This window comes from Piliocolobus tephrosceles, chromosome 2 (assembly GCF_002776525.5).
Source record: "Piliocolobus tephrosceles isolate RC106 chromosome 2, ASM277652v3, whole genome shotgun sequence".
NCBI lineage: Eukaryota > Metazoa > Chordata > Mammalia > Primates > Cercopithecidae > Piliocolobus > Piliocolobus tephrosceles.
In genome coordinates, this window is record NC_045435.1 from 5,291,197 (window position 1) to 5,318,602 (window position 27,406).

The 27,406-nt window shown below is 35.9% G+C and overlaps 1 protein-coding gene across 3 annotated transcripts in view; it reads right to left on the reverse strand.

Moving 5' to 3' along the window:
* Positions 1 to 456: 456 nt before the first annotated feature.
* Positions 457 to 27,406, reverse strand: part of ZPLD1 (zona pellucida like domain containing 1) — a 93,592-nt gene continuing 66,642 nt past the window's right edge. For all 3 annotated transcript variants that reach the window (XM_023210637.1, XM_023210654.1, XM_023210646.1), the window contains 9 exons: positions 25,159 to 25,379; positions 21,648 to 21,829; positions 20,212 to 20,284; positions 15,672 to 15,769; positions 14,137 to 14,217; positions 9,261 to 9,432; positions 7,913 to 8,021; positions 1,369 to 1,398; positions 457 to 942 (listed from right to left, as the gene is read on the reverse strand). In XM_023210637.1, the coding sequence (XP_023066405.1) occupies positions 767 to 942; positions 1,369 to 1,398; positions 7,913 to 8,021; positions 9,261 to 9,432; positions 14,137 to 14,217; positions 15,672 to 15,769; positions 20,212 to 20,284; positions 21,648 to 21,829; positions 25,159 to 25,379 (1,142 nt within the window). In that variant the 3' untranslated portion in view covers positions 457 to 766. The remainder of the gene's footprint in view (positions 943 to 1,368; positions 1,399 to 7,912; positions 8,022 to 9,260; positions 9,433 to 14,136; positions 14,218 to 15,671; positions 15,770 to 20,211; positions 20,285 to 21,647; positions 21,830 to 25,158; positions 25,380 to 27,406) is intronic.

Below are 27,406 nucleotides of genomic sequence, written 5' to 3' on the forward strand. Positions count from 1 at the left end.
CCTGGGAGGAGAGTTAACATGTGCTGATGTTCTCACGTGAACCAGAAGAAGAAAACCGATCACATCCATTCCTATTCTAACAAATAATGATCTAGGGACACTTAGTACTAGGACATTTGGAAGCTAACAACTATTTTCACTATCTTCTATACAAAAGGATGCCCCAGGTTAAGAGATATGTTCCAAGAGTTTCTTTTAAAATGAGTATTGTCAGACATGGAAATCAGCCAAAAACACAGGAAATCATAGAATGAGTAGTTAAATCTCAGGTATCCAAATTGGCCAGTCCAATTAAAACACATCCTGAAGTGGGGAATATCTGGATTAAAACAAAAAGCAACATTTATTCTAGGACCACATGTGTAAATCTAAATGCCACTGCAGTGGGTTTTACTGCTTAAGGGGGAAATGCAACACATTTCATTTTTTGTCTACTACAACCTTTTATCTTTTAACCAACAATCAAAAGCAAACTGACGTAAAATGAAATATTACTGATCCTGGAAGACCTAAGTCCTGAATATTTTTCACTTATTGTCAATGTATTCATTGGTGGCATAAAAATACGGCTGGCCACATACACCAGTGACAATAGCAATATTATAAACTTCTTTCACTATTATTATGCTGACAAGCTACACTGTGAAATTTATCAAACCTACAAATATTGAATGCGGACTGACATGAAATTCAGATGGAACACCGACTGCAGTCACACATAGTTTAGTCAGTGAAGCCTTCTCTGGAGAGCAGGCACCTGTTACACTCAGTCAAAGACTGGGTTTCTTATGCCATTCAACACTAAACTGGTGGGTCCCTTCCTGTGCAGAAGGGCCAGTGAGCATAGAAGAAGAGAAAAGCTCGTAACTCCCAGAATGACCATTCCTGATATCAGTGCACTGGTGATGGCGTTCAGCTGGAAGGGAGGCGCACTTGGAGAACCTGCAAATAATGAAACACACCCAGTTGTAAAGGCCCCATGTAATATTTATCTCACCTTAACCCAATTCTACCTGCAAAACGTCTTTCATCAGCATCTCATAGAATAGCAGCATGGCACTGAATTGTGTTACAATCTATTTGACTGTAATTCAACCCAATACCAAAGGATTGTATGGTTTAGAGGCTGCCCATGGGCTGCCAAAACCAAAAATACCAAAAAGCTATCAAATGCTATAAAAATTGACCAATAGATCACATATGAGTTTGAAAACCCTCAGTGAACTGTTATCTAAAATGTGCTAAACTTGGAAAACTCAAGCTCATTACACTGAGATGACTACAGCTTTGCAACTGATCACCAAATATGTAAAAAAAAAAAAAAAAAAAAAAAAAAAAAAAAAAAGCAAAATATGTTAATTATCTTACCAAGTTGTGAATTGTTGGTTGGAGTCTCATCTGAAGGGAAAAAGCAGGAAAAGAGAAGTGACATCATCTCTCCAAATATTTACCTTTGTTTATTTTGATCAATAATTACTTTGTACCTACATTTTTACCTATATCTCCTCTTACTTCCACCCATAATCTCCATGAGTAAGGCAAAAATGAAAGTCCTCCTAAACCATTCTGCTTTTCCACGCTCTGTTTCATATGTCCTGGATTTCATCATCTTTCTATTCCCCAAGCCCACACCCTGCACCTGTCCTGGGTATACAAATGTAATCGAAAAACATCCGTACTATGCTGTTTTCTTGCCTGCCAACTTTGTTTCATCATTAGCTCTCCAGTCAGGTTAGTGGGGGCAGTAATTGTTAACAGCTATTACATTTTTTATGGTCCTATAACCTGCTATTTGTTATTCTGTTATACAGAATATTCATTATTTAGTGCCACTCTATTTTAAGTATTGCCAATTTGTCCAACATAATCTGCAAGCACATCACTTTAAGTTCCAAGAAGATAAATTTACACTTAATAACTATATGAAAGGAAAACATGACTCCTGAGCTTGAGTTGTAGTTTTATTTGCATCTGTTAAGTAAAAGATTGAAGCTGTTGATTTTTGACTTTTCCCTGCCAAACGCAATAATAGTTGTGATAAACATATTACTTGATTTCCCAATTTTTATTGTCCAATTTGTCATCATGTTGCTATTAACCCTTGAGCTTGTATGAGCACATATTTCATATTTGAAATAACAATAATTTCATATTTGTGTTTGTTACTTGAACCATATAATGTGTGCAATTGACTGTTTATTTCTGGAATATAAATATTATTACAATCAATATGTGTATAAAACTACATAGTTCATAAACTGCTGTTTCATACATTATCACACTTCATTCTCACAGAAGCCATATGGTTTGGATATTATTGCTACCCCCATTTTACAGATAAAGAAATTTCCATCTGTCACAGCCTTTATGACAGAGCAAACACATGCTTAAAACAAAGTTCAGTTTCAGAGTCCTTTTCCTAAAATACTATAAACTGGCCAAGTAAGAAAAATATTTCTGGTGATGAAGATGAATATCTCTAGCTATGAAACTCTAGGATTAGTATTTAAAACAAGTAAGGGGAGAACCTGGTGAGATATTTATAAAATATCTGACACCGTTTTTTTTCAGACACATGAATCCTGGCAGAAACGATGCTGTCTGATCCTGAAGTACAATGCTCAAAATTAATACGGCACTCATTCATAGGACTCTTTTGAATGGTGCAATGCATCGCTATAGGACAAAATGAAAAATAACACACATTTTTACTATACAACATTCAGAAAAATCCTAACCTCTAACCAATACTACTTTATAATAACACTTGCTTCTCATGGAAACAGGTGGGATGAATGGACTATGATCAATTCTTCCAAAATATCCATGTGCTCTTTTCCCAAGATGAGCTGCCTCACTGGAACACAGGGGGAGAATATATAATGGCACAAAATGTTTTTTTGAAAGCTATTTTCTTCTTTTAGAAATCACACTTAATTGCTTTAAAATATTTCCGCTAAAAAATAGAAAGTTCCTTTCTACTAAGTGTTCCAAATAAGACAAAAGTGCTATGACTAGATGCCCCTCTGCTATTTTCTGCCTCCTAAGGTTAACAGAAGTCAGACTGTCCGCCTCACTCCCCACATTACCACCAACGCTTCTATAGAAGCCATATTTCAGGTGCCATTAATGAGGACTTGGCTGTGGACAAAACCTCCCTGTGTGGGGAAAGGACACACCCTTTTCCAAATGCGACTGGAACGACAAAATCCAGGTTCCAGAACTCTGAAAAAATGAAAGCATACTACCTTTGGCAGGTGGTTGAAATCAAAACCTGTGATATTCTAATACTATTTGGAATTGTATTTGATAGTGGATAAAGGTGGAGAGAATTGCTTTATCTAGTTGCTATTTCTGGTAGCCTCCAAGTTTTGTATCATTGCAAACAAAGCAAACAAACAAAAAATCAAAGCACTGTAAAGCCTTGAAAGGGAAGGTAGACATTTTTTCAGGAGACTTTTATCCCACCACAGCTTGTTTTATCCTCGAACCCACTTGGTCTCGACATGTACATATATGCTAAAAGAAACACCTGAAGGCTTCTGGAATTAGAACTGATTGGAATACCAAACTTTTGGGGCTCTCCAAGAGTATATTTATCTATTTGAAATCCTATAGGAGGAAGGCGATAGCAGCAATGCCACAGTCATCTGAAAGCCAAAAGTGGCAGATAAATTGTCATTCTCTGCTTTCTCATGTAAGTAGTTGAAATAATAATAATAATAAATAAAAATAATAATAATAAAAAGACCACCAAAGATGCAAGATACATGCAGAATAATTTTTTTTCTCTTAGCACTAGAAAACTATTTTTTAAAAAAACTTTAGTAACCTATGTAGTAAAATGGACCACACATTTCAAGTTAATAAGCGCCGACCTTTTTACTTTTCACAGTGTTATGTTCATTAATAGTCTGTTTCTACCTCTGAACTCTAAGATCTCCGAGGACAAAGTCTGTGGCCTGTTCTCTGTTGTACTCCCAGTTCCTAGAAGCGTGCCAGTCCCATGAAGGGACTAAACAGGCATGCTCAAGTGAATTATTAACTACTCACAAAACTCAACAATTCTAATTGAACAAGAATATGGCTTGGGTAATTAAACAAAACATTTAGGTATTATTTTCTGGTGTTGGTGCCTTTAGATTTCCAGAATTGCACCCTTTGATAAGCACTCTCCTATCCAAGCACCTTTAGCATTTTGAAGTTTTAAATAAGAACACTCAGGAAATTTTTCTTGAGAGGTTGCATTATGAGGGTGTGAAGATTTTCCTAAGTCAAGTAACAAAACTATTAACAATGTTGGGTAAAAAAATATCCAGAATGGATTTGATTTCATTAAAAAGCAAAACAAAACAGGAGTTCTGAGGTTTCACAACTTACTGAACTTGACCTAAGCTAGATGTCTAGGGAAAAGGAGTGGTTCAATGAGCAAACAAAGCAAAACTTTCAAGAATCAGAGAGCTTTGAAGAGAGCAAATCAAGCCTGAAATTGGACTTGTCTATATAAAATTGGCCACAGAACCTGAAGAGATAAATTCTAGCTGACCTAAGATAAAAAGAAAGTGAAACTAAGGAAAAAAGGTAGTTCTGGTCATGAAGCTGAACATGAAGTTTACATAGGATTTGCATGTGGATGGATAGGGCTTGAGTTCTGAGTTCTGTGTTCATGTGGAATTTTTAAAAATATATTTTTATGGGTATCATAGTATTACAATGTAAACATCTTTATATATGTTCCTCTAAGCAGTGAGACCACCATGATGACTAAAGAAGACCATGCCAAAATTTATCAAAATTATTTAAAAATAATTCCAGAGAGAATGAGAGAGGATTCAAGGGAACCCTGAAAGTGTGAGTGTGCTCCTCTGGGGGCTCTGCCAGTGGAGAAATTGGAGGTGATCCCGAGACAACTCTAGCATGTTGGGCAATAAGTGACATTCTTGAGGTAGAAAGTGGTTGAAACTTGGAAAGAAATCCAGGCATGACATCAGAGGCACTGTGATAGCTCTTTGTGGCAACTGGACATGGGATGGATGAAACCTATAAACCTGGAGAACTGTTTACTTATGTTAGAATTAGAGACTTCTACTTATTTATCTTTGCTGGGATTTTGGGGATCTTAGAATTGTTTTTGAATTTTAAAAATTATTTTACACTAATGATATGGTTTGTGTACCCACCCAAATCTCATCTTGAATTATAGCTCCCATAATACCCACATGTCATGGGAGGTAATTGAATCATGGGGTCGGTTTTTCCCATGCTATTCTCATGATAGTGAATAAGTCTCACGAGACCTCACAGTTTTATAAAGGGCAATTCCTCTGCACATGCCCTCTTGCCTGCCACCATGTAAGACATGCCTTTGCTCTTCCTTTGCCTTCTGCCACGATTGTGAGGCCTCCCCACCCCGGTGGAACTGTGACTCCATTAAATCTCTTTTTCTTTATAAATTACACAGTCTCAGGTGTTTCTTTATTAGCAACATTAGAACAGATGAATACAGCTAACAAATTATTTAAAAACTGTAATACTTAGTTCCGCATAGGCAAGAAGGAAGTAAGACAGTAATTAAGGAGGAAAAGCCATCTACCCAAGATGAACAGAAGAAATGTCACTTTTAAATTTCTTTTCTTATAGCAAACTGACTCTAGATATGCTCCATGGAAATAAAAATATCTTTTATTGTGCCTACCCAAAAGCAATCCTAATTATTGGCAGCAAGAACTGAGTTTCCATTCAATGTAATTCTATGAGCCACTTCTGAAAGCTAGATAGAGATCAAAAATGGGACTTTCACAAGACACAAACCAGTATTTTATATCTTATCTTATCTTATCTTATCTTATCTTATTTTATTTTATTTTATTTTTGAGACAGAGTCTCACTCTGTTGGCCAGGTTGGAGTGCAGTGGCACTTTCTTGGCTCACTGCAAATCTCCGCCTCTCTGGCTCAAGCAGTTCTCCTGCCTCAGCCTCCCAAGTAGCTGTGATTACAGGTGTGTGCCACCACATCCGGCTAATTTCTGTATTTTTAGTAGAGACGGCAATTCACCATGTTGCCAGGCTGGTCTCGAACTCCTGACCTCAGGTAATCCGCCCGCCTTGGCCTCCCAAAGTGCTGGGATTTCAGGCATGAGCCATCGTGCCTGGCCAAACCAGTCATTTTTAAACCAGCCAAAGCACATAACAAAAATCTTCAGGGAGTATGGGCTAAGTTTGAAATTTCATATTTAATGTATCTCTGCATCATTGAAAGGGTCTATTGGTTTGTTTTTAAATAATGTTAGGTCTACACAAGCACAGGGAGGAAAGTAATTAAAGCAATTATCTGAAGGTTTGGGGCCAAAACCACTTTTTACTGATTTGCCTATTTCAGGCAAAACTTTCTTTTGACTGTGGGATGGGCAGCATGGAGAAAAGGTACCGAAAATGTAACTGAAACATAATAACAGCGTTAAGGCTAATATAAAATGGAGAAAATATTATTAGCATATAATCCAAATCAAAATTATTCTCTTTTTTGGGAGAAAATTTAGAACGATAGAGTTAGAAAAAAAAATCTTAAAACTTTTATTTTAAAATGAAAAAAAAATTTTTTAAACTTTTTAAACTTTTTAAAAACTTTTACTTTAAAAATGAAGAAACATTTGCTCAGAGAAATGAAACAAAACCTCTACTCACATGGCATGTTAGAACAAAAGCTAAACCTAGAACCTGTTTTTCCGGCTTTAGTTTCAGAGTTTTTCATGCCACATCTCTGTTTTATCCAATGGACTCCGAAAGTCTCTGGGTTCACACTGACTTAAACCTACAAAATCTACATCCATTTGCAATGTGTGTGTGTGTGTGTGTGTGTAGGTACACGTATGCACATATATTTGTATACCTAAGAATATGTTTATAAAGAGTTATAAAGAGTTGTGTCCATTAGATCATATAAATTCATGAGCACAAATGAATGCAGTAGATGAGAGTATGTAATATGCACAATTCTGAAAGGAAACAAATGGTACTCAAACTGGGCCATATACAGAGTGTTTAATAGGCTATTTACAAAGACACAGAAAATTCACGAGAGAGAGGAGAGTTAAGGGACGAGGAGAGTTAAGGGACAAGGAGAGGGTTTTCAGAGTAGTTACAGGGAGAGAATTGTCTGGGAGGAGCCCTGTGGACTCCACAATTTCTGTGCCCTCCCATGTGCTTACAGCACCACCAGAAACTAGAGGGCAAGGGAGCTAGAGGCTGCAGTCCACTCAAATTAGTAGTCATGGGCGACAGCAGGGCAGAGGAGGGTGGAGCATATTCACGGGGTGATTACACACATCCAGCATAGGCCGGGGTCACGCCTATAATCCCAGCATTTTGGGAGCCCAAGGTGGGCGGATCACGAAGTCAGGATTTCGAGACCAGCCTGAGTAATATGGTGAAATCCCATCTCTACCAAAAACACAAAAATTAGCCAGGTGTGGTGGCAGGCGTCTGTAATCTCAGCTACTCGGGAGGCTGAGGCAGGAGAATCTCTTGAACCTAGGAGGTGGAGGCTGCAGTGAGCCAAGATCACATCACTGCACCCCAGCCTGGACAACAGAGCGAGACTCTGTCTCAAAAGAAAACAAAAAACAAAAAACAGGTCCATCATGGCATACTCGTGTGTGTGTGTGTTTGTGTGTGTGTGTGTGTGCGTGTGTGTGTGTGTGAAAACAGGAAATGTAGTAAAGACAATATTGCCCTTTGTGTGAAAGTTGAGTAAACAGGAAAACTACTGTGAAATTAAAGTTGCTTAGCAGTTTATCTTGTCTCACAGTTAATTAGTGCTGTTTAGGAACCACTTTGAGTTTTTGTTAGAAGCCAAGTAAGGAGGCATTTTGGAACCGTCTATTACTGCATACAGAAGGAGGAGCACACTTACCACTCCGAGTAATGATGGGACCAGCAGAGAGCACTGCACTGCCAGAAGAGCTCTGGGGGCTCCAAGTCGTCCTCCTCCCAGCATCTCTCCTTTCTCTGTGGCTGCAAATCTGAGGTGTTAATGAAAACAAATGAAATTCCACACCGGCACAGAATTGTTTCTTTATGGCCATTTGGAAAGCAGATTCTTTTGGAAGAGATACCACATGTTTAATTTTATTCATTTCCTTCTGTGCATTTATTTAATTACTTTGCATGTAACTGCTACAGTGTTTCTTACCCTGACTTGGGCCACATTTCTTATTTCCTCCCTCTGTAATTGTGCACTGCCTCATTAATTTACATAGCTCAATGGCTCTCTTGAAAAAGTGCTGTGTTTATCAAACTTTTCTACTTTTATTTCTCTCAAGCCTTTAATAAATCCTTCCTGGAAATGTTGGTCAGCATGGACTCAAGGTAATGTGGACTCTCCATTTACCCCTATCTGACATAGCTTATTAGTCCAAAGGGATCAATGAGTATGAAGAAATAGCTTCCCATTTATGCATGAATTGAACATAAATATAAACATATTCATGGTATTTCAAATTAAAAAGGGGCCTGCATTTTTCTCAGGTTAATAATGATGTGACCCTAGAGAGCCAGTCAGAATAGAATTTTTTAATTCACTACTAAATGGATCTTTATTTTAATGGTGACTGTATGCAATTCAGATGCACACCTTTCACTGCTTTTAACCTTTAATCTCAGTGATTTCCCAACCATCTGACCACAATCTATCTTTCCAGCACCAGCCCAGTGCGCTCCCGGGTTTTCCAATCATCTCTACTCCTGAAGAATTACAAGTTCTCTGATCACACTAATTTATGTGTCTGTGTCTTTGACCATCGTTTGGCCAGCAGTGTCTCTCACAGTCAAGATTTTGGTTCTCTGGGGTTCAGTCCTCTTCAAAGTAACAGCTGGAGTTCATCGCCACCAATCCTCTCAACCTCTCCTGATTTAACTCTCTTGCAATGGTGAATACTGCCTATTACTACAACCCATATATTTGTCCACCTTTGCACCATTAGATTTTTGTCTTGCTTTCTTCTGTGACTAGCTCATGATCCTAAAGGATAATCTAATTAAATTCAGAATTTGTGCATGCCTCATCTATGTATCCTCAGCATAATGCTTGGCACAAAGTAGGATATTTAGCAGATCTTTACTAGACAAATGAATAAATCTGACTTCTAACCATTTGACCTAACACATATCCACTTTCCAAGCAGAAATTAGTTTCTGACATTTGATAAACTTTCAGCTTAGATCAATTCAACAACTTAGAATTAAGTTCCTTAAAAACATACCGGCATAAGGAAGGGGCAGTCATCTGCTCTACAGAGCTTGGTAACACAGTGCAAGAAGACAGTGGACATTTTCTGATTCTTGTGTTTCACAAATCGGAACACTTCAAATGAAAACCGACCCCGCTGGCTTCGGCCATTCTCAATGACGGTGGTCTGAGGATCCTTGTCACAGCTAAATTTTAGGGAACGTGAAAACAGGACATCACTGGAAAGTATCAACCTACTGAGACTTGTAAATTAATTTCTACCGTATTAAGGATCCACCATTACATTAAGAGCTAACAGAACCATGCCATGTTACAGACATTTAATCATAGTATAAGCTGATTCAACAGATATGACAATAAAACCTGGATCATAAAATTTAAACGGTTCAGTTTCTGATTGCAATAATAGCTAGAAGAATTATCCTTTCATATAGTTCAAAAATCCAAACAATTTAAAATATATAAAAACCTGCCAGAAGCGATCTCACTTCTTTTCATTCTCATTTATTTTCATTTATTTTCACATCATTCCCAGGGTATATGAAAATAGAAACAGAAGCAATGTATTCTTACTATCCTCATTCCTTAAACAAGTGATAGCATATTGCCTACACTACGTTGTACCTCGCCTTTTAAAGATTTGGCAGTGTTAGAGATCTTTTCGTATTAACATTTAGAGAGCTTCCTCATTTTCTTCCACAGCTGTATAGTATTTCATCATGGACATGTTTCAGAGTTTATTTAATCAGTTTCCTATTTATGTACATGCATTGTTTTTAATCTTTTGCTTTTTAAAAATGAAGTCATAATGAATAGCCTTACAATATATCATGTTGAACATGTACAGGATTATCTACAGAATACATCCATATAATCATTTAATAGATATTGTCAAATTGCCCTACATAAATATTGTTCAATTTTGGACTTCACAAGCAATATATGAAAACAATGCTTACTTCTCCAGAGCTACATCAGCAAAATGTATGGATAAAACTTTTTGTTATTCCCTAGTTGAGAGTAAAAATAAACTATCACCCTATAATTTTAACTTATATTTTCCTTATAATTAGTCTGTATATCTTCACATACCTTATAGTCATTTGCATTTCTTTATCTAAAAGTGGTTTATGTCTTTTGACCAAATTCTGCTGTGTTTTTGGCCATTTTCTTCTGATTCTTATGAGTTCTGTTATGTATTAAGAAGAGTGGTTACTGGTTGTTATATAAGTTGCAAATTGTTTTACTTTATTATTTGGCTTTGGACTGTGTGTGTGTGTGTGTGTGTGTGTGTGTGTGTGTGCGTGCACACAGTTTTATTCTTATGTAGTTAAATTTTCAATATGTTATTTTGTGGCTTCTAGTATTTAGACTGAAAACAGTTTCCTTACTCCCAAGTTTTGAAGGTATTTCTCTTGTTTTAGTCTATCACTTTTAAAGTTGTAGTTTTTACATTTAAATTAATAATCTATTTGGGTTTTATTATGGTATATTAAGTGAAGTATAGGTCCAATACTATCTTTTATCTTACTGTTATCCATGTCCAACACTGTTTTTAAAAATCTACTTATCTCACTGATTTGTGGTTCCACACTCCATCTTATACTAAATTCCTATATGTTTGGGGATCTATTTCTCAGTTTATTGTTCTGTGACTTTTGTCTATGTGTCTGGCCTTGCATAATATCACATTCCTTTAATAATTGTAGACATTTTATTGACCGTGATATCTGATAGAACAGTACTCTGCTCAGTTCCATGTTGATTCCCCCCTTATCTTTTTGTATTTGTCATTTATCCCTTTTTTTCTTGATTTGATTAGCCTGTGATTCTCTATTAATGTATTTTTTCAAGGAACCTACTTTTTCTTAACTTCTTCCAAAAAATTGGTTCATATTTTCATTTTTGATACAAGTCTTATTTATGGGTTTTACAACTTCCAAGTGGTGAGGACTTCCTGGTTTTTGATATTGTTATGAATTGCTGTCTCTCTGTATATAGCTTATTGCTTATGTCATTTAGATTTTCTATATCCTTACTTCCTTACTTACTTGTTGGTCACCAGAAGTAAGTTTTCTAAGAGGTAAAATCTCTAATTTTTTATTGTATTTCTATGTCTTTTTATATTTCCCCTGGTTTCCACTTAATGAAATCTTCAATTTCATCCAGGGCATCAATTCATTATGTCAATGACAGATTTTTGTTTAATTTAGGAAAATGTTCCTGGATTATATTTTTAAACATGGTTGGTGTTCTATTATTTTGACTTTTGGGGGGACAATTCTAATTATGCATACTATACATATATTGAATTCCCTTTCTCACCTTTTTATTTCTGTCTTACTTATTCCTCTTTTTATTTGCCTTTATATTTGTTTATTTTCATTTGTATTTCTTATACTTATCTTCCATGTCCCACACTGTTTCTGCTGTGATCTGCACTCCTTTGAATGTCTTCTAATTACGTGTCCCTTCCTCTCATACATTTTTTATATTTCCATTTATTTTCACTTATCCCAGTTTCCTTTTCACATTTCCATAGCCATGGCTTTTACTGTCCTACCCTTACTTACCTAAGTTCTCATAATTCTATCTTCATAACCATGATGCTTTTTGCTTTTTAAAAATTAACGTTCGAATGTATATATTATATATTCCGTGGCAACATTTTTCTGGTGAGTTTATTCATCTTTAAAATTTCTTTTCTCCCATTTTCGATATTTTTCCTGTAGAATATTGGAATACTACAAGAAATACCTGCATCTGTTTATCATTCAAGTTTGAAAGAGTGGATTTCCCTAAACCTAAAACTTTTAGGACCCCTAAGACAATGTGGAATGGTAAATACCTTCCTCAAGGATTTCCCCAACTCAAGGGCTCCCTCCTCTGTTTTTCAATAACAGTTTTCTTGGAATATTCTTGGAATACAGCTGACTGAGCTTAGAAGATATTCCCGGGTTCTACCATCAGCCCTGGGTTCCTGAGGTTTATTCACCAGCCTTGCCACCAAGGACAGAGCCCCTGCCTTCCCAGGTGATTCCTTCACCTTTAGAAGGTATACTTTTGCTGGTACTTTCTGAGATCTGCCACTTCTGAGGCTCTGAGCATTCTCTACTGTTTCATTCTTCAGATTCCCCAGCCTGGGGGATAGCAGTTTCCATTCAAAGTAGTGCCCTTTCCTTCTAGTTGTGTATTTCTCCTGCTGTTTCTGGGAGCTGACTCCCTTAGGACCCCTCAGCACCCACTTTTCTTCCCTGCCTTACTTACCACCTCTTCTACATTGCTTTCTACACCATTTTCTCTTGATCTTAACTGTTTTCATCCACACTAACATTTCCTTTAGAATTTCTAGGTATTCTTTTCCTCCTAGATTCACAAAAAACGACATTTGGGAAATGTTTTTTCTTTATGCATTTCACTCTTAATGGTTTCCAACATGAAAACTGAAAAGATTCAGAACTAAGCTGCTTCTATATTCACACGAGAAGTCTATGATCATATTCCAGATTATCAATATATGAGGATTATAGAAGTTTGGGAAAGTAAGAGAAATGTCAAAAAAAAAAAAAATCCATAACCCTACCAAGCATAAATAACTACTGGGAACCTCTTGCTGTTTCTCCTTACAGTCTTTTCTGTTATATAAATGAAGTTCAGTATATACACAATTATATATTATGATCCTTTTCCTTGATATTTTAATACCTTTAAATGTTAAAGAATCAATTATTTTCAAAGATAGAAATACCAATAAGACAAAAAGGGAGAAGGTAAGAGAAAGCCAACCATTTTTTTTCTATCTAAGACATAACTCTATACGATTGTTATGCCTGTAAGGACTCTCAACTTACTGGTTGTCCATCATTCACCTAGCCATTTCTTTATGGCTGAATATATAATTCGTTCCCATGTTTTACTATTGTAAATATCACTGATAGACCAGAACATCATAAACATTTTAAAATGTATTTCCCAATTTGTAAAGCTAGAATCAAAGAATATGAAACTTTTAAGGCTTTTGATACATATTGACATTTTTTCCCAAAAATGTTGCCCAAATTAACATTTCCAGAAATAGGATATGTAAGAGTAACAGTTTGACCATACCCTCTGAGCATCATCTTACCCTTGATTAGCCAATAAAGTGTATTCTTTTGGTTTCCCATTATATTACTTCCATCATGTGTCAATAAGCTGCAGTGAGCTGAGCCAACTGCATTTTATAAGCATGATTAGAAGACATTGCTTGACTCTCAAGTCTGTTCGGCTGTCAGATAAAAACGCTGAAAAGGAACTGGGATGATTGAATGGTTTTATGATCAATGTCCTCTTTCCTCAAATGTATAGTACATTCACTCTCTCACTGTCCATTTGGGGAAGGAGGATGAAGTTATTGGCTCTAATAAAAAAAGGAGTGGTAGGTTATATTATAGTTTTATACTAAATACTGATAAATGAACAAAAGTATTTTGGGGTCTAAATTATCCAGACCATTACTTTAATTTTACTCTCCTTTTGACATATGAGACAGTCCAGCTGCAGATAAATAGTAACCTCTATTGCATTTCTTTTCCTGCAAATAATGTCCTAACTATGCTTTTCCTAAGACAGTGAAATATTCCCATATCTCCTAAACATGAATAAAACATCTTTGGTGGACCTAACTTACTTACAACTCTGATTCAACCATAGCCTTATCAGCATTTTGTGTTGAAAACCTCTCTCAACTTTATACTTTCAGCTTTATAAGGACTCAAAGTTCAAAATATAAAACTTGAAATTCAAAGCTATATTAGTGATTTCTAATTTATCTGACTTAGATTTTCCATTTCAGTTATCTACAACTGGGTCATTGGTATCAATACAATACTTAGACAGCTAAGTCTTACCTAAGGAAGAGATCATATCGAATGTCATCATTTGGATTTCCTGATGGAGTTGTATAGCAATAATCCATTAAAACATTCCATCTGAAAGAATGTAAGCAAACATAATCTAGAGTCAGAATTTCCTTTTGGGTATTAGTTACTAATACAAGGGAAGTAAATATTGACAAAATTATTATCTCATGCAATATAATTGTTTGTTACCTGTTATTTGCAGAGGTTTATTGTGTATTAAAACTTTCTTTTATTCCATCCTGCTTATTTCACATGCATGCCTGCATCAAAACATCTCAAGTACTCCATAAATAGATACACCTACTATGTACCCATACAAGTTTTTAAAAAGTAATAACTTTCTCCTAAACTCAAAGTGTTTAAAAATCTGCACCAAATTGTCAATTTCACATTAAGGTGAGTCAAGGTTAATGCCATAAATAATTGTGTACAAGACAACTGAATGCTCAAAGTCTGAGAAGTAAACTTTAAAATGAGCTACATAGATGCTTATATGTTCACTGTAAACAATAGCCTTTTGTTTCTAGATATTACTGTCTCTAACAGAATCAGAGAATATTATAATAGCAAATACAGCAAAGGAGTTTAGAGCATAAATTGTATATCAGAATCAGTGGTTTGGCAATTGTGGAGTCCACAATAAACACCGTGTTAGGGAGAAGAAAGCCATGAGGCGCATACACATACACATCCTTCCTCCATAATGTTAGATTTTGCTCACACTTATACTTAGCCCACTCCAACTCTGATGTTATAAAAAAAAATACTAATCCATGGGAAGTGAATGTCAATGAAATGGAAAAACTCCTGCATTATTAAAGGACAATTTTAAAGACTCATACAAGAATAGAAATATTCTTCAGGACAGGAAGAGGGAAGGTAAAGAAGAACGAAATTTCTAGAGTATACCAATCTCTTCAGGATGCAAGGTTTAAATATTAATACATGAGCAATCCAAAATAGGCCATTTTCACATACTTTTTTTAATAAGGCAGGGTTAGAGCTTCAGCTTTTGAGTTCCATTTCAGTTTGATTGCTCTGAATTTTCTTAGGTATCATCCGAAATTTAATAGTTTTTTATAGAGATGTTTCTGGAGATCATTTTACGTAATTTTGACACTCTTATGCAGAGTCCTTTCATTTTTTAATAAATTCATATTGAAGAGTAACATACATATGGAAAAGCAAGCAAATCAAGTGTTCACAGAATGACTACATCTGGTTAATCATCTTTCCGATGAAGAAATACAACATTTCGGCATCCCAGATCTTCCCATGCCCCCTTCCAAGAACCACCCGCCTTCTTTGTGGGAAGACATGTTATTTTCCGATTAATGACACAACACGAGTGTAACCCCTTAAACTTTGTAATTTGTTGTTTCTTTTTAGTAGCATGCCTAAATGGTGTGGCAATGATAATATTTTCAAACTGAGTTTAAAAATGAATGGACCAACTTTATGACTCATAAGGGTTTGGGCAGTCAAAGTGTTTTGACCTAAAAAAGATAAGAGTTTGAAATTACCTGCCATCCAGATTAGTGGCTTGGACAGCTGCAAATACTTTGGTTTTCAAAGGTAATCCTATACTGGGGATAATTAACTGCTGGTTGTAGGTTGAATCCTAATGACAAAACAATAAAAAATCTATTATTACCTCCCCAACAACAGCACACTTACTACTTAAAACAACAATGTTAGAGAGAAGAAAAAGAAAGTAAATCAACATAAATCTACAGAATCAATCGAAAAAGGATTTACGTGACCCTCTGGTTTCTTGGCAGAACTGTTATTAAGCCATATCCATGTAACAAATTGATTCCATGCATAAAATCTTTTTGTTTCCATAGTTTACCATATATGGTGGCTAATGTTCAGTGTATCTCAATTATATTCAGTGGTCATTAGCTAATATTCAGTTTGGTTAATATTCAATGGTCAATACTTAGCTTACTTAAATTAATATGCCATTTATTTGATTATATTAGAGACTAATATTCAGTTTATTTAAATTACATCTGCTTCAATTTAAGCCCTTTACTATAGACACTGTAGGTCTTATACTTCTGATAATATTTTATTTACCCAAAATCACTTACCTGGCAACTTGAAATTGTTAAAATTTAATTGAAAATCAAAGTAAGACAATTTTAAAGTCACACAAGAACAGAAATTTTCTTCTAGGCACAATAGGAGAAAGTACAGGAGAACTACATTTCTAAAATATATCAATATCTTCAAGATGCAAACTTCAATAATATACGGAAAACCAAAATGAGACATTTACACATTACATTTTGTGTAGGGCAAGATTCAGTTTTTGAGACAAACACAGACTCCAGGCTGCTAGAATACATGTCATATGGTTCCTGCACAAATTCTTTAGAGGTCACTCATACATGGGTATCTCAGGACTTCATTTTTACTTTTCTACCCTTATTTTAGACCAATTCTAGAGAGCTTATTTGTATCATTCTCAAACCCACAGTAGATTAAAGCATCGGATTAGAAATTAAGAAGTGGCAGGTATAATCTGATAATGAAGAAAACCAGAAAAAAATAGAGTGCAAAAAACAAACCAAAAAAACCCTCCAAATTTACGCAGTCATGTAATTTAACAGAGAGGCCAATTGTTTCCCTAAACTTAGTAATTCTGAAGACATTGCTGTTTGGCAGCAAAGAAAAGTTTTTAATGGTCATTATAAAATCTTAAAATCATTGGGAAAGAAAACACCCTGACTATACTCTCTTTAGAAGGCTTGGAAGAAAGCAACATATTTTGAATTTTATAATTTAAGACAGTAATAGTTTGGATGCTTCACTTTGGAGAAAAAAAATGTTAATACGGAACATTTTATTTCCAAATAAAGTCAAATAAATAAGAGATATACTTAAAAACTGATACTCTTCAGTGTTTTGTTTTCTATATTTTGGTGATAAATGACCACAGCTCCTCTAACCACGTCTGGTAGGTAGTATTTTTATGTAATTATCTTTCAGGCTCCCTTTTCCAACTTCTCCAAGTAACCTACACTTCATTAACTATACAGCCCTTTCATCTTATATTTGAATCAATATTGTCCAGAAGAATGCTTACTTTCTATACAACATTATATTGCTGAGTCATATGGCAAATGACATATGATCCAGCTGTGGTTTAATTATGAATCATCAATTTTTTCCTACTGAAATTGCTTCTAAGAGGTAATTTTCTGACTTTAATTTGTATGGTGACTTTTACTCATTAGTAATATATTGTCCCTAAAATCAATTATATCCATTTTAATTTTTCTCCAGCATTTAAAAAATGTTCATAATTATAATAACCTTATGTAATATTTGCTGACTCTCCACCCTCAGAAGAATCTAACATTTAGGTAGAATTCCAATACACAAAAGCATCCTTATTTTCCATTTCCACAATGAACAAAACTGACATATTTATATTGCACAAAATAATACCACAGTTCAATTAGTAATCTTCATACATGAAAATCACGTAGTTGATGTCATTGGTTTTTTAAATATAATTTCCCCTCAGTATACTTACTGAATCCCAGAACACATAAAAATAAACTATTGTGCTACATCAAACTGAGTACAACTTTTTCTCTCCAAACAACAAACAGAAAATGGAAGTAGTAGGGATGTAATATAAAATTTCATCATCCTCAAGGGTTAGAAATAAAAAACTTTCCTTATGAAACAGGAATTAATGGCTTCGAGGATTATAATATTTTATTTGGAATGCTACAATAAAATTACATCTGGCTAGCTACATGTTAATATTTCAAACAAATAATAAGAATGATTTTGGATCAACTAATGAAAGTGTATCAAAATTTTTTCTAGTGTAACTTACTAATTTTTAGATATCCTGTAACATGGCAAAATACTATGATGACACTGTGTTAAAAAAATTTTTAGGTTGAGGCATTGAAACTCTTCTGTATTATACAGCAATGATGAGCAAATGCCACTTTATATTTACCAAAACCCATAGAATGTACAAGAGGAAGAGTAACCTAAACATAAAATAAATGTCAATTATGAACTTTGGTTAATAATGTATCCATATTGGTTTATTAATTTTAACGAATGTATCACACTAACACAAGATGTAAACAATAGGAAAAAAATGTGTGCAAGGGGAGGGGGTATGTTTGGGAACTCTGTACTTTCTAATCAACTTTTCTGTCAAACTAAAACTGCTCTATAACTGATTTAAAATGAGAAGTATTTTGGCACCATCTATTTCACTTGTAGTCTAATATAAAAAAATTGGTTACCATATAATTAAAATATTAAGGTTATCATCTAATTGTAGGCTTTTTAAGCATTATAACTTCAGAGATCCTTTGAAGGATTATACCTTGTTAGCAACAGAACTACAGTACCATCTCTAGTGATAAAAGAAAGACCTTAATAACAAAGCTTTCCTGAAATCCACACTTCTAGATTTTGATTTTCTGCTATTTCAGTGAGAGAATAGTTTAATTTCACAGAAAGTAATAGTATCATTAGATGTCATATGGATATATTTTTCACTTTCTTAGGATCAGGAATTCTCATCTTTGTCTCACTCGATTATAACAAATAATATTAAATCCAACTAGTAAAAAAAAAAAAAAAAATCCAACTAGTAATCTCAACTCTACCTCAGAGAGATTATGCATATAAATTATCAGACAGAAATTTTCCAGTTTAAACTTATATAAATATTGTTAACAATAGTAAATATCTAGCCTTATCAAAAATGAATATTGGCACACGTTTGCTGAGTATTGTAGAATCAGGTATCTTGGCAGCATCTCTGTCTCTCTTTTTTTTTTTTTGAGACTTGAGTCTTGCTCTGTCGCCCAGGCTGGAGTGCAGTGAGGCAATCTCGGCTCGCTGTAAGCTCTACCTTCCGGGTTCGCGCCATTCTCCTGCCTCAGCCTCCCAAGTAGTCAGGACTACAGGCCCCCGCCACCACGCCTGGCTAATTTTTTTTGTATTTTTAGTAGAGACAGTGTTTCACCGTGTTAGCCAGGATGGTCTCGATACCCTGACCTTGTGATTCACCCGTCTGGGCGTCCCATAGTGCTGGGATTACAGGCGTGAGCCACTGCGCCCAGCTGACAGCTTCTCTTTGCAGAAGGAAGTTCAGAAACGACAGAAAGGCAATCTTGATTCTAACACATTTTAATTTGTTGTTTAGAACTCTGTGGTGTCAGACTACAAACTTATAAACATGATTTTTTTAAATGCCTTTGGAAAATGTCCTACTACAATATTTATAGCTCATTATATTCAAAGTATAAAGCACTGACTTTTAAATCAGTTGCATGAATTATAACTCGGTGCCATGATGACATGAATAATAATGCAAAAATCCGATTCATAATTTACAAAAATGTTGGTTGATAGATTGAAAAATTGATATTTAAATCAGGCATTTAAAATGTATGAATAAAAATTTTTAATCAACATGAAAATATCATTTAGGGGATTAATGTTAGAGTTATAAATAGAAATCCATGTATTTTTCACGTTTTGCTGCCACTGTCGATATTTATATGACAAAAATTTAGATAATGCTGTGTAGTCAATCCAAATTATTTCAGATGTGACAGAATTGTCATCAGCCAAAACCCGTATCGAAAATATTAACACATTCATCACCAAGGATGCTGCCAAGGCAAACACTGTTTGTACTGTTAAAATCTTTGCATCACACATAAAAAATTTTCCTAAATCTTGAAGCTAACTGTAGCTACTCACACACCCCTACCTAAATAAACAAATAAATACTTGTAAATGTAGATAGACATTTGAAGTAATTATTTAAAATCACACTTATGATATAACATTTAAATCATTTATCAACTTTTAGAAAATTTAATGGAGATGTTATTATACCTTTATCACTAAGATACATGAAAATGGTAGCAAAAATAGATAAATGTTACCAAGGCATAACAGGGTTAATGTGGCTTTCAGTAGATTTTTATGTAAAAGCCATTCACATAAATGACTCCTCACAACAGTGAAAGAGAAAATAACATCCTTCACCCATCAACTTACGTTATAAAGGAGCAGGTTCAAAGTGCTGACAAATGTGCCATTGTTCTCTCTCACAGAAATAGCAGCTGAGGACCTAAAACACATTTAGAAAAAGGAAAGCACTCATGAGATTTTAAAGTAAAAATGATACCTGGATGTTAGATTTAAAGCACTAAAACTCCCAAATAATTCTGACATACTGTTAATTATGCTTGAAGTTGCTATACTGTTTAAATCTCTGAACAGATAAAATAATGAAAAAGCAAGAGGGAACAATCATGATCATTTTATTTTTAAAGCAACCTTTTTTGTTTGTTTTGCATTACTTTTAAGAGATTTGGCAGAAAAGGGCTTGAATCTGATGCAAACACACTTTCATCAATTCCATTACAATAGAAGCTTCATGAGATCAGGGAATTTGTTTTACTTTGTTCATTGCTAGAACATTGGATGGTAAATAGGTAAGTGATAAATTGAACAATCAATGAATTTCCATGGAATTGAAGCTCAGGAATGTGCTCAGCGTGGGGAGTAGGGGCAGAGTGAGAGATGCATCCCTCTACACCCATATTCTTTTGACTCAAAACCTTTCCTTTCTCATTCTCCACATCAAAGTCTTGCTTCTGTCCAAGGTACTTATCATCACTGTGCTATTAAAACCAGCTATGAATATTTTTTCACGGAAGTAGAATGTGGCCTCCACATTTCCTCATAACTAAGATTAAGCAATAACTAAGACTTCATAATAGCAAATCCTAAAATTGGAGAAAGCGTTCGCTTAATCATCCCATTTTGTCAAAAATATTCAACAAATCCAGGTGATTATATTGGAATATGGACATCACCCTCTCCAGGAGTACGTGCTTTGGAAATAATGAATACATGAATATAAACAAAAGGCTACACCCTCAGTCCATATTTGGAGCTCCTTGACTATATGCCATGCCATGTTTCTGGGAAAATCATGAGCACCCACGCAGGTGACAGCTCAACAGAGGGATGGAGATCCCAGAATCTGGGGTAGAAGACCCCAGCAGTGAAAGCATATGGCCGAGACGGAAGCCAACCAAAATTCAGCAATGTAGTTACCAAATGTCATACACACTGGAGACACCACAGGGCCTTCAGGGCCATGAAACACCCAAGGCTCTTGGGCAAAGGGAGTGAAGAGAACCCAAGGCAGACAACTGGCTAGTCTGAGTCAGCTTAATTTGGGGGAAAAATGGTTTGGGTCTGTTACGGATCATAACAATTAGAGATAGGTAGGTAGATAGATACATATATAATAATAGATAAACAGATAGAGATAAAAATATTAGACATAATATGCTTCCCATTACATTGTCTGAACTTAACTATTTTCAATAAATCCTGCTATCTTTCTAAGTCCCTGAAAGATATGAAACAACTGAAGCAAGAATGTCATATGAGAAAGCAAGAATAAAATGCAAACTTACGAAGCAAGCTGGGTATTATTAACCAGGTATTCCAATGGATAACTACAACTAAATTTGTAAAGAAGCCCAGGTAGATAGCTGATGATTGTTGGTGGGTCTGGAGTATCAATATATCCTGAAATATTTCCTATTTGCACTGAAGTTGCATTTCCATAAGCACTGACTCCAGGAATTGTGGATACCTGTTAGAATGTTAGAATAGTTTAATGATTAAATGGCTATATATACATCTAGGCACTTCATATGCAAATAAAACATTAAGCAAGATCAACTATAAAATGAGAAGGTTTTGAAATTGCAAGTTTATAAGTGAGAAATGCGATTTATAAATGGCCTGTAAGTAAATGAAACTTCGTATTTACCAAAACACTTTACTCATATTTTATAAAAAGAAAGGAGATTATAGGTTCAGATGGTTACAACAAGTAATCTGAAAACATTCATGGATGAAGCCAAAATTCTCTGGCATGGCTGAAAAAAAAAAAACCCCTGTTAATCTGAACCTTTTTCCCTGTTAGCTTCATATCTCCAGGCTCCAACTCTTGATACTAATGCTGTCACTCTCCCTACTTTCCCGTGATGTATCCTACTCCTCCCCAGGATCTCACCTTCCCTAGGAAATTCCCCTGACTCCCCATATGCAGTGTTTATCTCCATCATATTTGTAGGCAGAGCAAGAGCAGCCTGCTCGCTGGGCAGTTCCCTCAGCCATCATCCACACTCTTTGTGGGCAGGGACCATCTTGTCCACCTTTGCAAAGTCAGCATAGCACAGCGACCAGCATCTTGGGCCCCACAAAGGATTTTCAAACAAATGAATGAAGGTCGTAAATTTTCTGAGGACTCATCTTCTCAGGGTCTTCCTGTCTAGTTCATAAGGATACTTATCTACTTCTAGGACAATAGTTTATAGATGGGTTTTGGGGGTTCATGAACTTTCAGAAGTTATGTAAAAATGTTGTCCATGTGTATTTTCTTGGGTCTGCTTAGCCTTCGTTGAATCCTCCAGTCTTACTAAAATGTAAGATCCACCATTTTAGGAATAATCAATAATTTTTTGACCTTCATAATACCAGAGAGTTCTTCGACCTTGTCAAATACAAGAGGGCACTCAATAAATATTTTAGCAGATACTACTATATTACTAAGATCTGTGATAATTTTCAACAATAGAGTAAAATTTACGCATGAACCTAACAGCACATGGGTAAAGCCGTGGCAATTATCTAGTTAATTTATAAATGAAAACATCATTATTCCAATCCAGAGACTTAGTAGCCTACTTATTTTTTTTCCCATGCAGGAATGATCTTAGAGCAGTTGCCAAAGCTGATAGCAACTAAGGCAAAAATGAAAGATAAGCAAATCTTCCCCTCCTCCCACTACTTGCTTGATTTGATAGCTAAACACACCAATTCTGTCTATGAAAATAAAATACATACATACATATAGAGAGAGAGCAATTTTTTTTTCTGAGACAAAATCTCACTCTGTCACCCAGGCTGGAGTGCAGTCATGCAATCTTGGCTCACTGCAACCTCCACCTCTTGAGTTCAAGTGATTCTCCTACCTCAGCCTCCCAAGTAGCTGGGATTAGAGGCACATGCCACCAGGCCCAGCTAATTTTTGTATTTTTAGCAGAGGTGGGATTTCACCATGTTGGCCAGGGTAGTCCCAAACTCCTGACCTCAGGCGATCTGCCCACCTCGGCCCCCCAAAGTGCTGGAATTACAGGCGTTAGCCGCCGTGCCCAGCCTAGCAATTTTTATAGCAGACTTATTCAGCTTTTTAAAAAGATAAACAGCACACACATTGCACACTTTTCCTGGCTTTTCTCCTGAATCGTTTTCTAGGCAGCAGGGCAAGGTGACACATTCAGACAAGAAAGGGAAGGAAAGGCTTCAGGGCATGATGGGAGACCGGGAAATGCTGCTCGTCTCCACATAGGCTCTTTCCTTCCACACAGAACAGGAACTTGTAATAATCAACCTACATCACCCTCCCTTAGGCCCACTTCATAACCTCTCTGCACACAACTCAGAGAGTTGAATAAACGTTTTTAATAAAAAGAGTCAACAATACTCAAGCTGCAGGCTTGGAAATGGTCATGGGCACAATATTCTAACTGCCCTCTGGGAAAAGATAAAGAAGAAGATTCAAAGAAATCTATTTTCTCTGTCTTCCATCTCCCACCAGGTCTTAGAAACCCTGGCCTTGTAATAATCAATCCTTTCTCCTTAATATAAAATAATAACCTGTGAAGAGTAAAAGTCAATATCTCCTTCCCTGGGCTAAGTGATCATGTTTATTGTGCTTCCTTTTTTATATTTGCAAATTTACCAATAAGATTATATGTAAATACGCAAAATAAAAAATAGTGCTAAGTGAATTTCAGTGTAACTATTTAACTAATACTCCTGGCAAATCACAATATATTCACTTCTATTAATTTTAATTCACGGGAGAGTCAATTCCTTATTCAACTCTATTTTTGGTGTTCAATGCATTAATAAACAAATGAATGCTACAAACTAGTATTTCTAATTCAGAGTGGAAATGTTTGAAGTGATGTTTCAATTTTCACAATGACTACAGAGAGTGTGCTACTGGGATTTCATGGTAAGACTGGATATGATAAACATTTTGAAATTCAAAGGACAGTCCCACACACTTAAGAATATTATACCAGAAATACTGACAGCCCCTTTTTACAAAGCACTCATGTCGATCATTCGGTGGTAAGCATGAAAGAAGATTACAAGCTTCCCATTTTGTCTTTCATCTTTCTTTCCAAAAGAGGTCACTGAAACAACAGGCCAAGTGGTTCACTGCCAGGCTCACTGGAACAAACATTGTTTGAATGGTCAGACACTTTCTTCTAAAGTCTGAGGAATATGGCTAATGCTAAACTGTAGAGACAGATCCATCAGTGTCACTCACACAAAATAATGCTGCTTAGAGGGGCACAGCTGACCTCAGGCCCTTTGACTGCCCCACTGCTATAAACATAACCGTTACTGGAAGATAGAATTGTGTATTTGGGAGTGCAGGCCTCAAACAGGCAAAGGAAAGTGATTTGTTCAATTTTATTGTTTGTTTGTTTTCTTTTTTTTTTTTTTCCCCGAGACGGAGTCTTGCTCTGTCGCCCAGGCTGGAGTGCAGTGGCCGGATCTCAGCTCACTGCAAGCTCCGCCTCCCGGGTTTACGCCATTCTCCTGCCTCAGCCTCCCGAGTAGCTGGGACTACAGGCGCCCACCACCTTGCCCGGCTAGTTTTTTGTATTTTTCAGTAGAGACGGGGTTTCACTGTGTTAGCCAGGATGGTCTCGATCTCCTGACCTCGTGATCCGCCCGTCTCGGCCCCCCAAAGTGCTGGGATTACAGGCGTGAGCCACCGCGCCCGGCCCTGTTTGTTTGTTTTCTTAAGAGATAGATTGGGCTTCTTATCCTTTCATGAAATGGGGAGTTTATTTATGACCCCAGACCTAGCACAAAATGTCACACTAATCTTACCACCAAGTTGTTTCCACAGCCCTCCAAGGTGCTGAGGTTGATGATAAAAATGACCACGGCTGGAAAGGTGTTGTTATTGATGAACCCTCTGCAGTGGGAGTCCCCATGCCTTCCATTCAGTGCCAGATCTGTTTCCGAATAACCCGAGAAAAGTACCGTGCAAAAATTAATCTTCATCGTAATGGCCTGCACCCCACAATAGACACTGATGTCTCTTTCAGCTGAAATAAAAATATATAAAAAACAAACATAAGTCAGAAAAGCAGAAAGAATCATAAATAACATTAACATCCCACTGATATATTTATTCATCTCCTTTGTCTGTGTAACTCATTTTTATATTTGATACACCATAATCCAATGTGCCAGCTATTAAGTAGACAAGAAAAATAGCCTTTTATTTAGTTATTTAAGGAGAGATCTTTGAGTGTAGAGATTACAGTTCACCTCTGTTTCCTTGTGCTTGGTGTCCAGTGGATGTATATTAAGTGTTGATCAAGTATTGCCAAATGACCAGAGAATTGAGTGGAAACAAATCAGGTTACTGAGGAAATTCAGAACGAGAGCAACTGGATTATTCAGATCATCTGTCAAGAGTAGTGAAAATCACTACAAATGATGCATTTTCTCAAGTATAAGGAGAAAACAGTTGAAATCCACCCTAAACCCAATTGTCAAGCACTTTGGTATTTGGTAACCCATCTTATGGGTTGTATAAATAAAAGCCATCCATCAGAATTCAATTTTATTTTGCCTAAATTAAATCACACTAGAGAGAAAGGGAATGAAAAATAGTGTTGATATTATGAACAAAAATGCACAGCTCACTATAAGAAAATTTTGCCAATGACTACGCATGCCTCAGTAAAAAAAAAAAAAAACAAAAAAGGAAAAAAAAAATGACCTAAACATGGAAATGTAAAACACAATTTGCATGGTTCTCCATGACTCCATGGGTTATCTGTGATGGGATCTAGCCTCTGTCTATAGAAGTGAGCACACACACACGGTCTTCACATCTCTATTTAGTTCTTTTTCTACTTGTAATGTAGAAATGTCATGTAGAAAATGTATAAAGGAAATGGGGAGAGTGGCTGCTAGGTAATTCCCTAGAGGCAGATTATTTTACATTCATCAGTTCTGATAACTGCTATGGGTTGAATTATGTCCCCCCAAAAAAAGATATGCTGCAGCCCTAACCCTCAGTACCTTAGGCTTTATTTGGGAAAAGGTTGTTGCAGATTAAATTAGGTAAGATGAGGTAATACTGGGGTAATTACTGAACCCGTAATTCAATATGACTGGTGTCCTTATAAAATAAACATCCAGTGAAGAGACAGACACACAGGGAGAGACCACGTGAAGGCACAGGATTGGAATGATGCATCTACAAGCCCAGGCACACCCAAGGTTGCTGGCAAACCACTGGAAGCTAGGAAGAGACAAGAAAGGATTCTTCCCAGACTTTCAGGGGGAGCACGGCCCTGCCTGGATTTTGAACTTCTGGCATCCAGAACTGTGAGGCAATAAATTGCTGTCTTTTAAATCACCCAGGACACAAGTTTCCGTTGTCTCAAATCACATTGTTTGTGGTACTTCGTTACAGCAGCCCTAGAAAACTAAGAGAGTGACTTTACCATTTTTTTAATCACCCTGTTATACCAATTAGATAAAGCACCTGAAACAAGTATCAAGCTTTCAACACGTAGAAACAAACAAAAACTGATTCTGCTTTTCAATGGGGAAATGACCTTGATTGTTCAAAAGAGGAAAACCAAACAAAATAACATATTTTTGGTGAATGATGGTATGTTCACCTAAGCAGTATGTAAATTTCATTCAAGGTTTTTAGCATAGAATTAATTTGCTTAAATAATTCAGTCCTAATCTAACAGTAGAAATGTTCAATAGCATTATCTTTTAGAGTGTTTATTCTATATACACACTGGGTTTTTTTTCTAGCAAAGCGAGTCATATTTGGGGAACGTGAATAAACAATATGGAAACATCTATGTTTTTTAATAAGTTTAAACGCATTAAAATTACCTATAAAGAAAGATGAAAAATCTTTTTCATGGCCAAAAACCAAAAGGCTAGGTGTTATAGGAAATTCTACACAGTATTTCTTTTGTTGGTGGAAAAATAATGAATTAATTATGAAGTATACTTCGCCAACCTAGAAAATCATAAACACTATTTAAAATTAAGGGGCTATCTCCATAGCCTTCAGCAACATTAAGTATTTAAA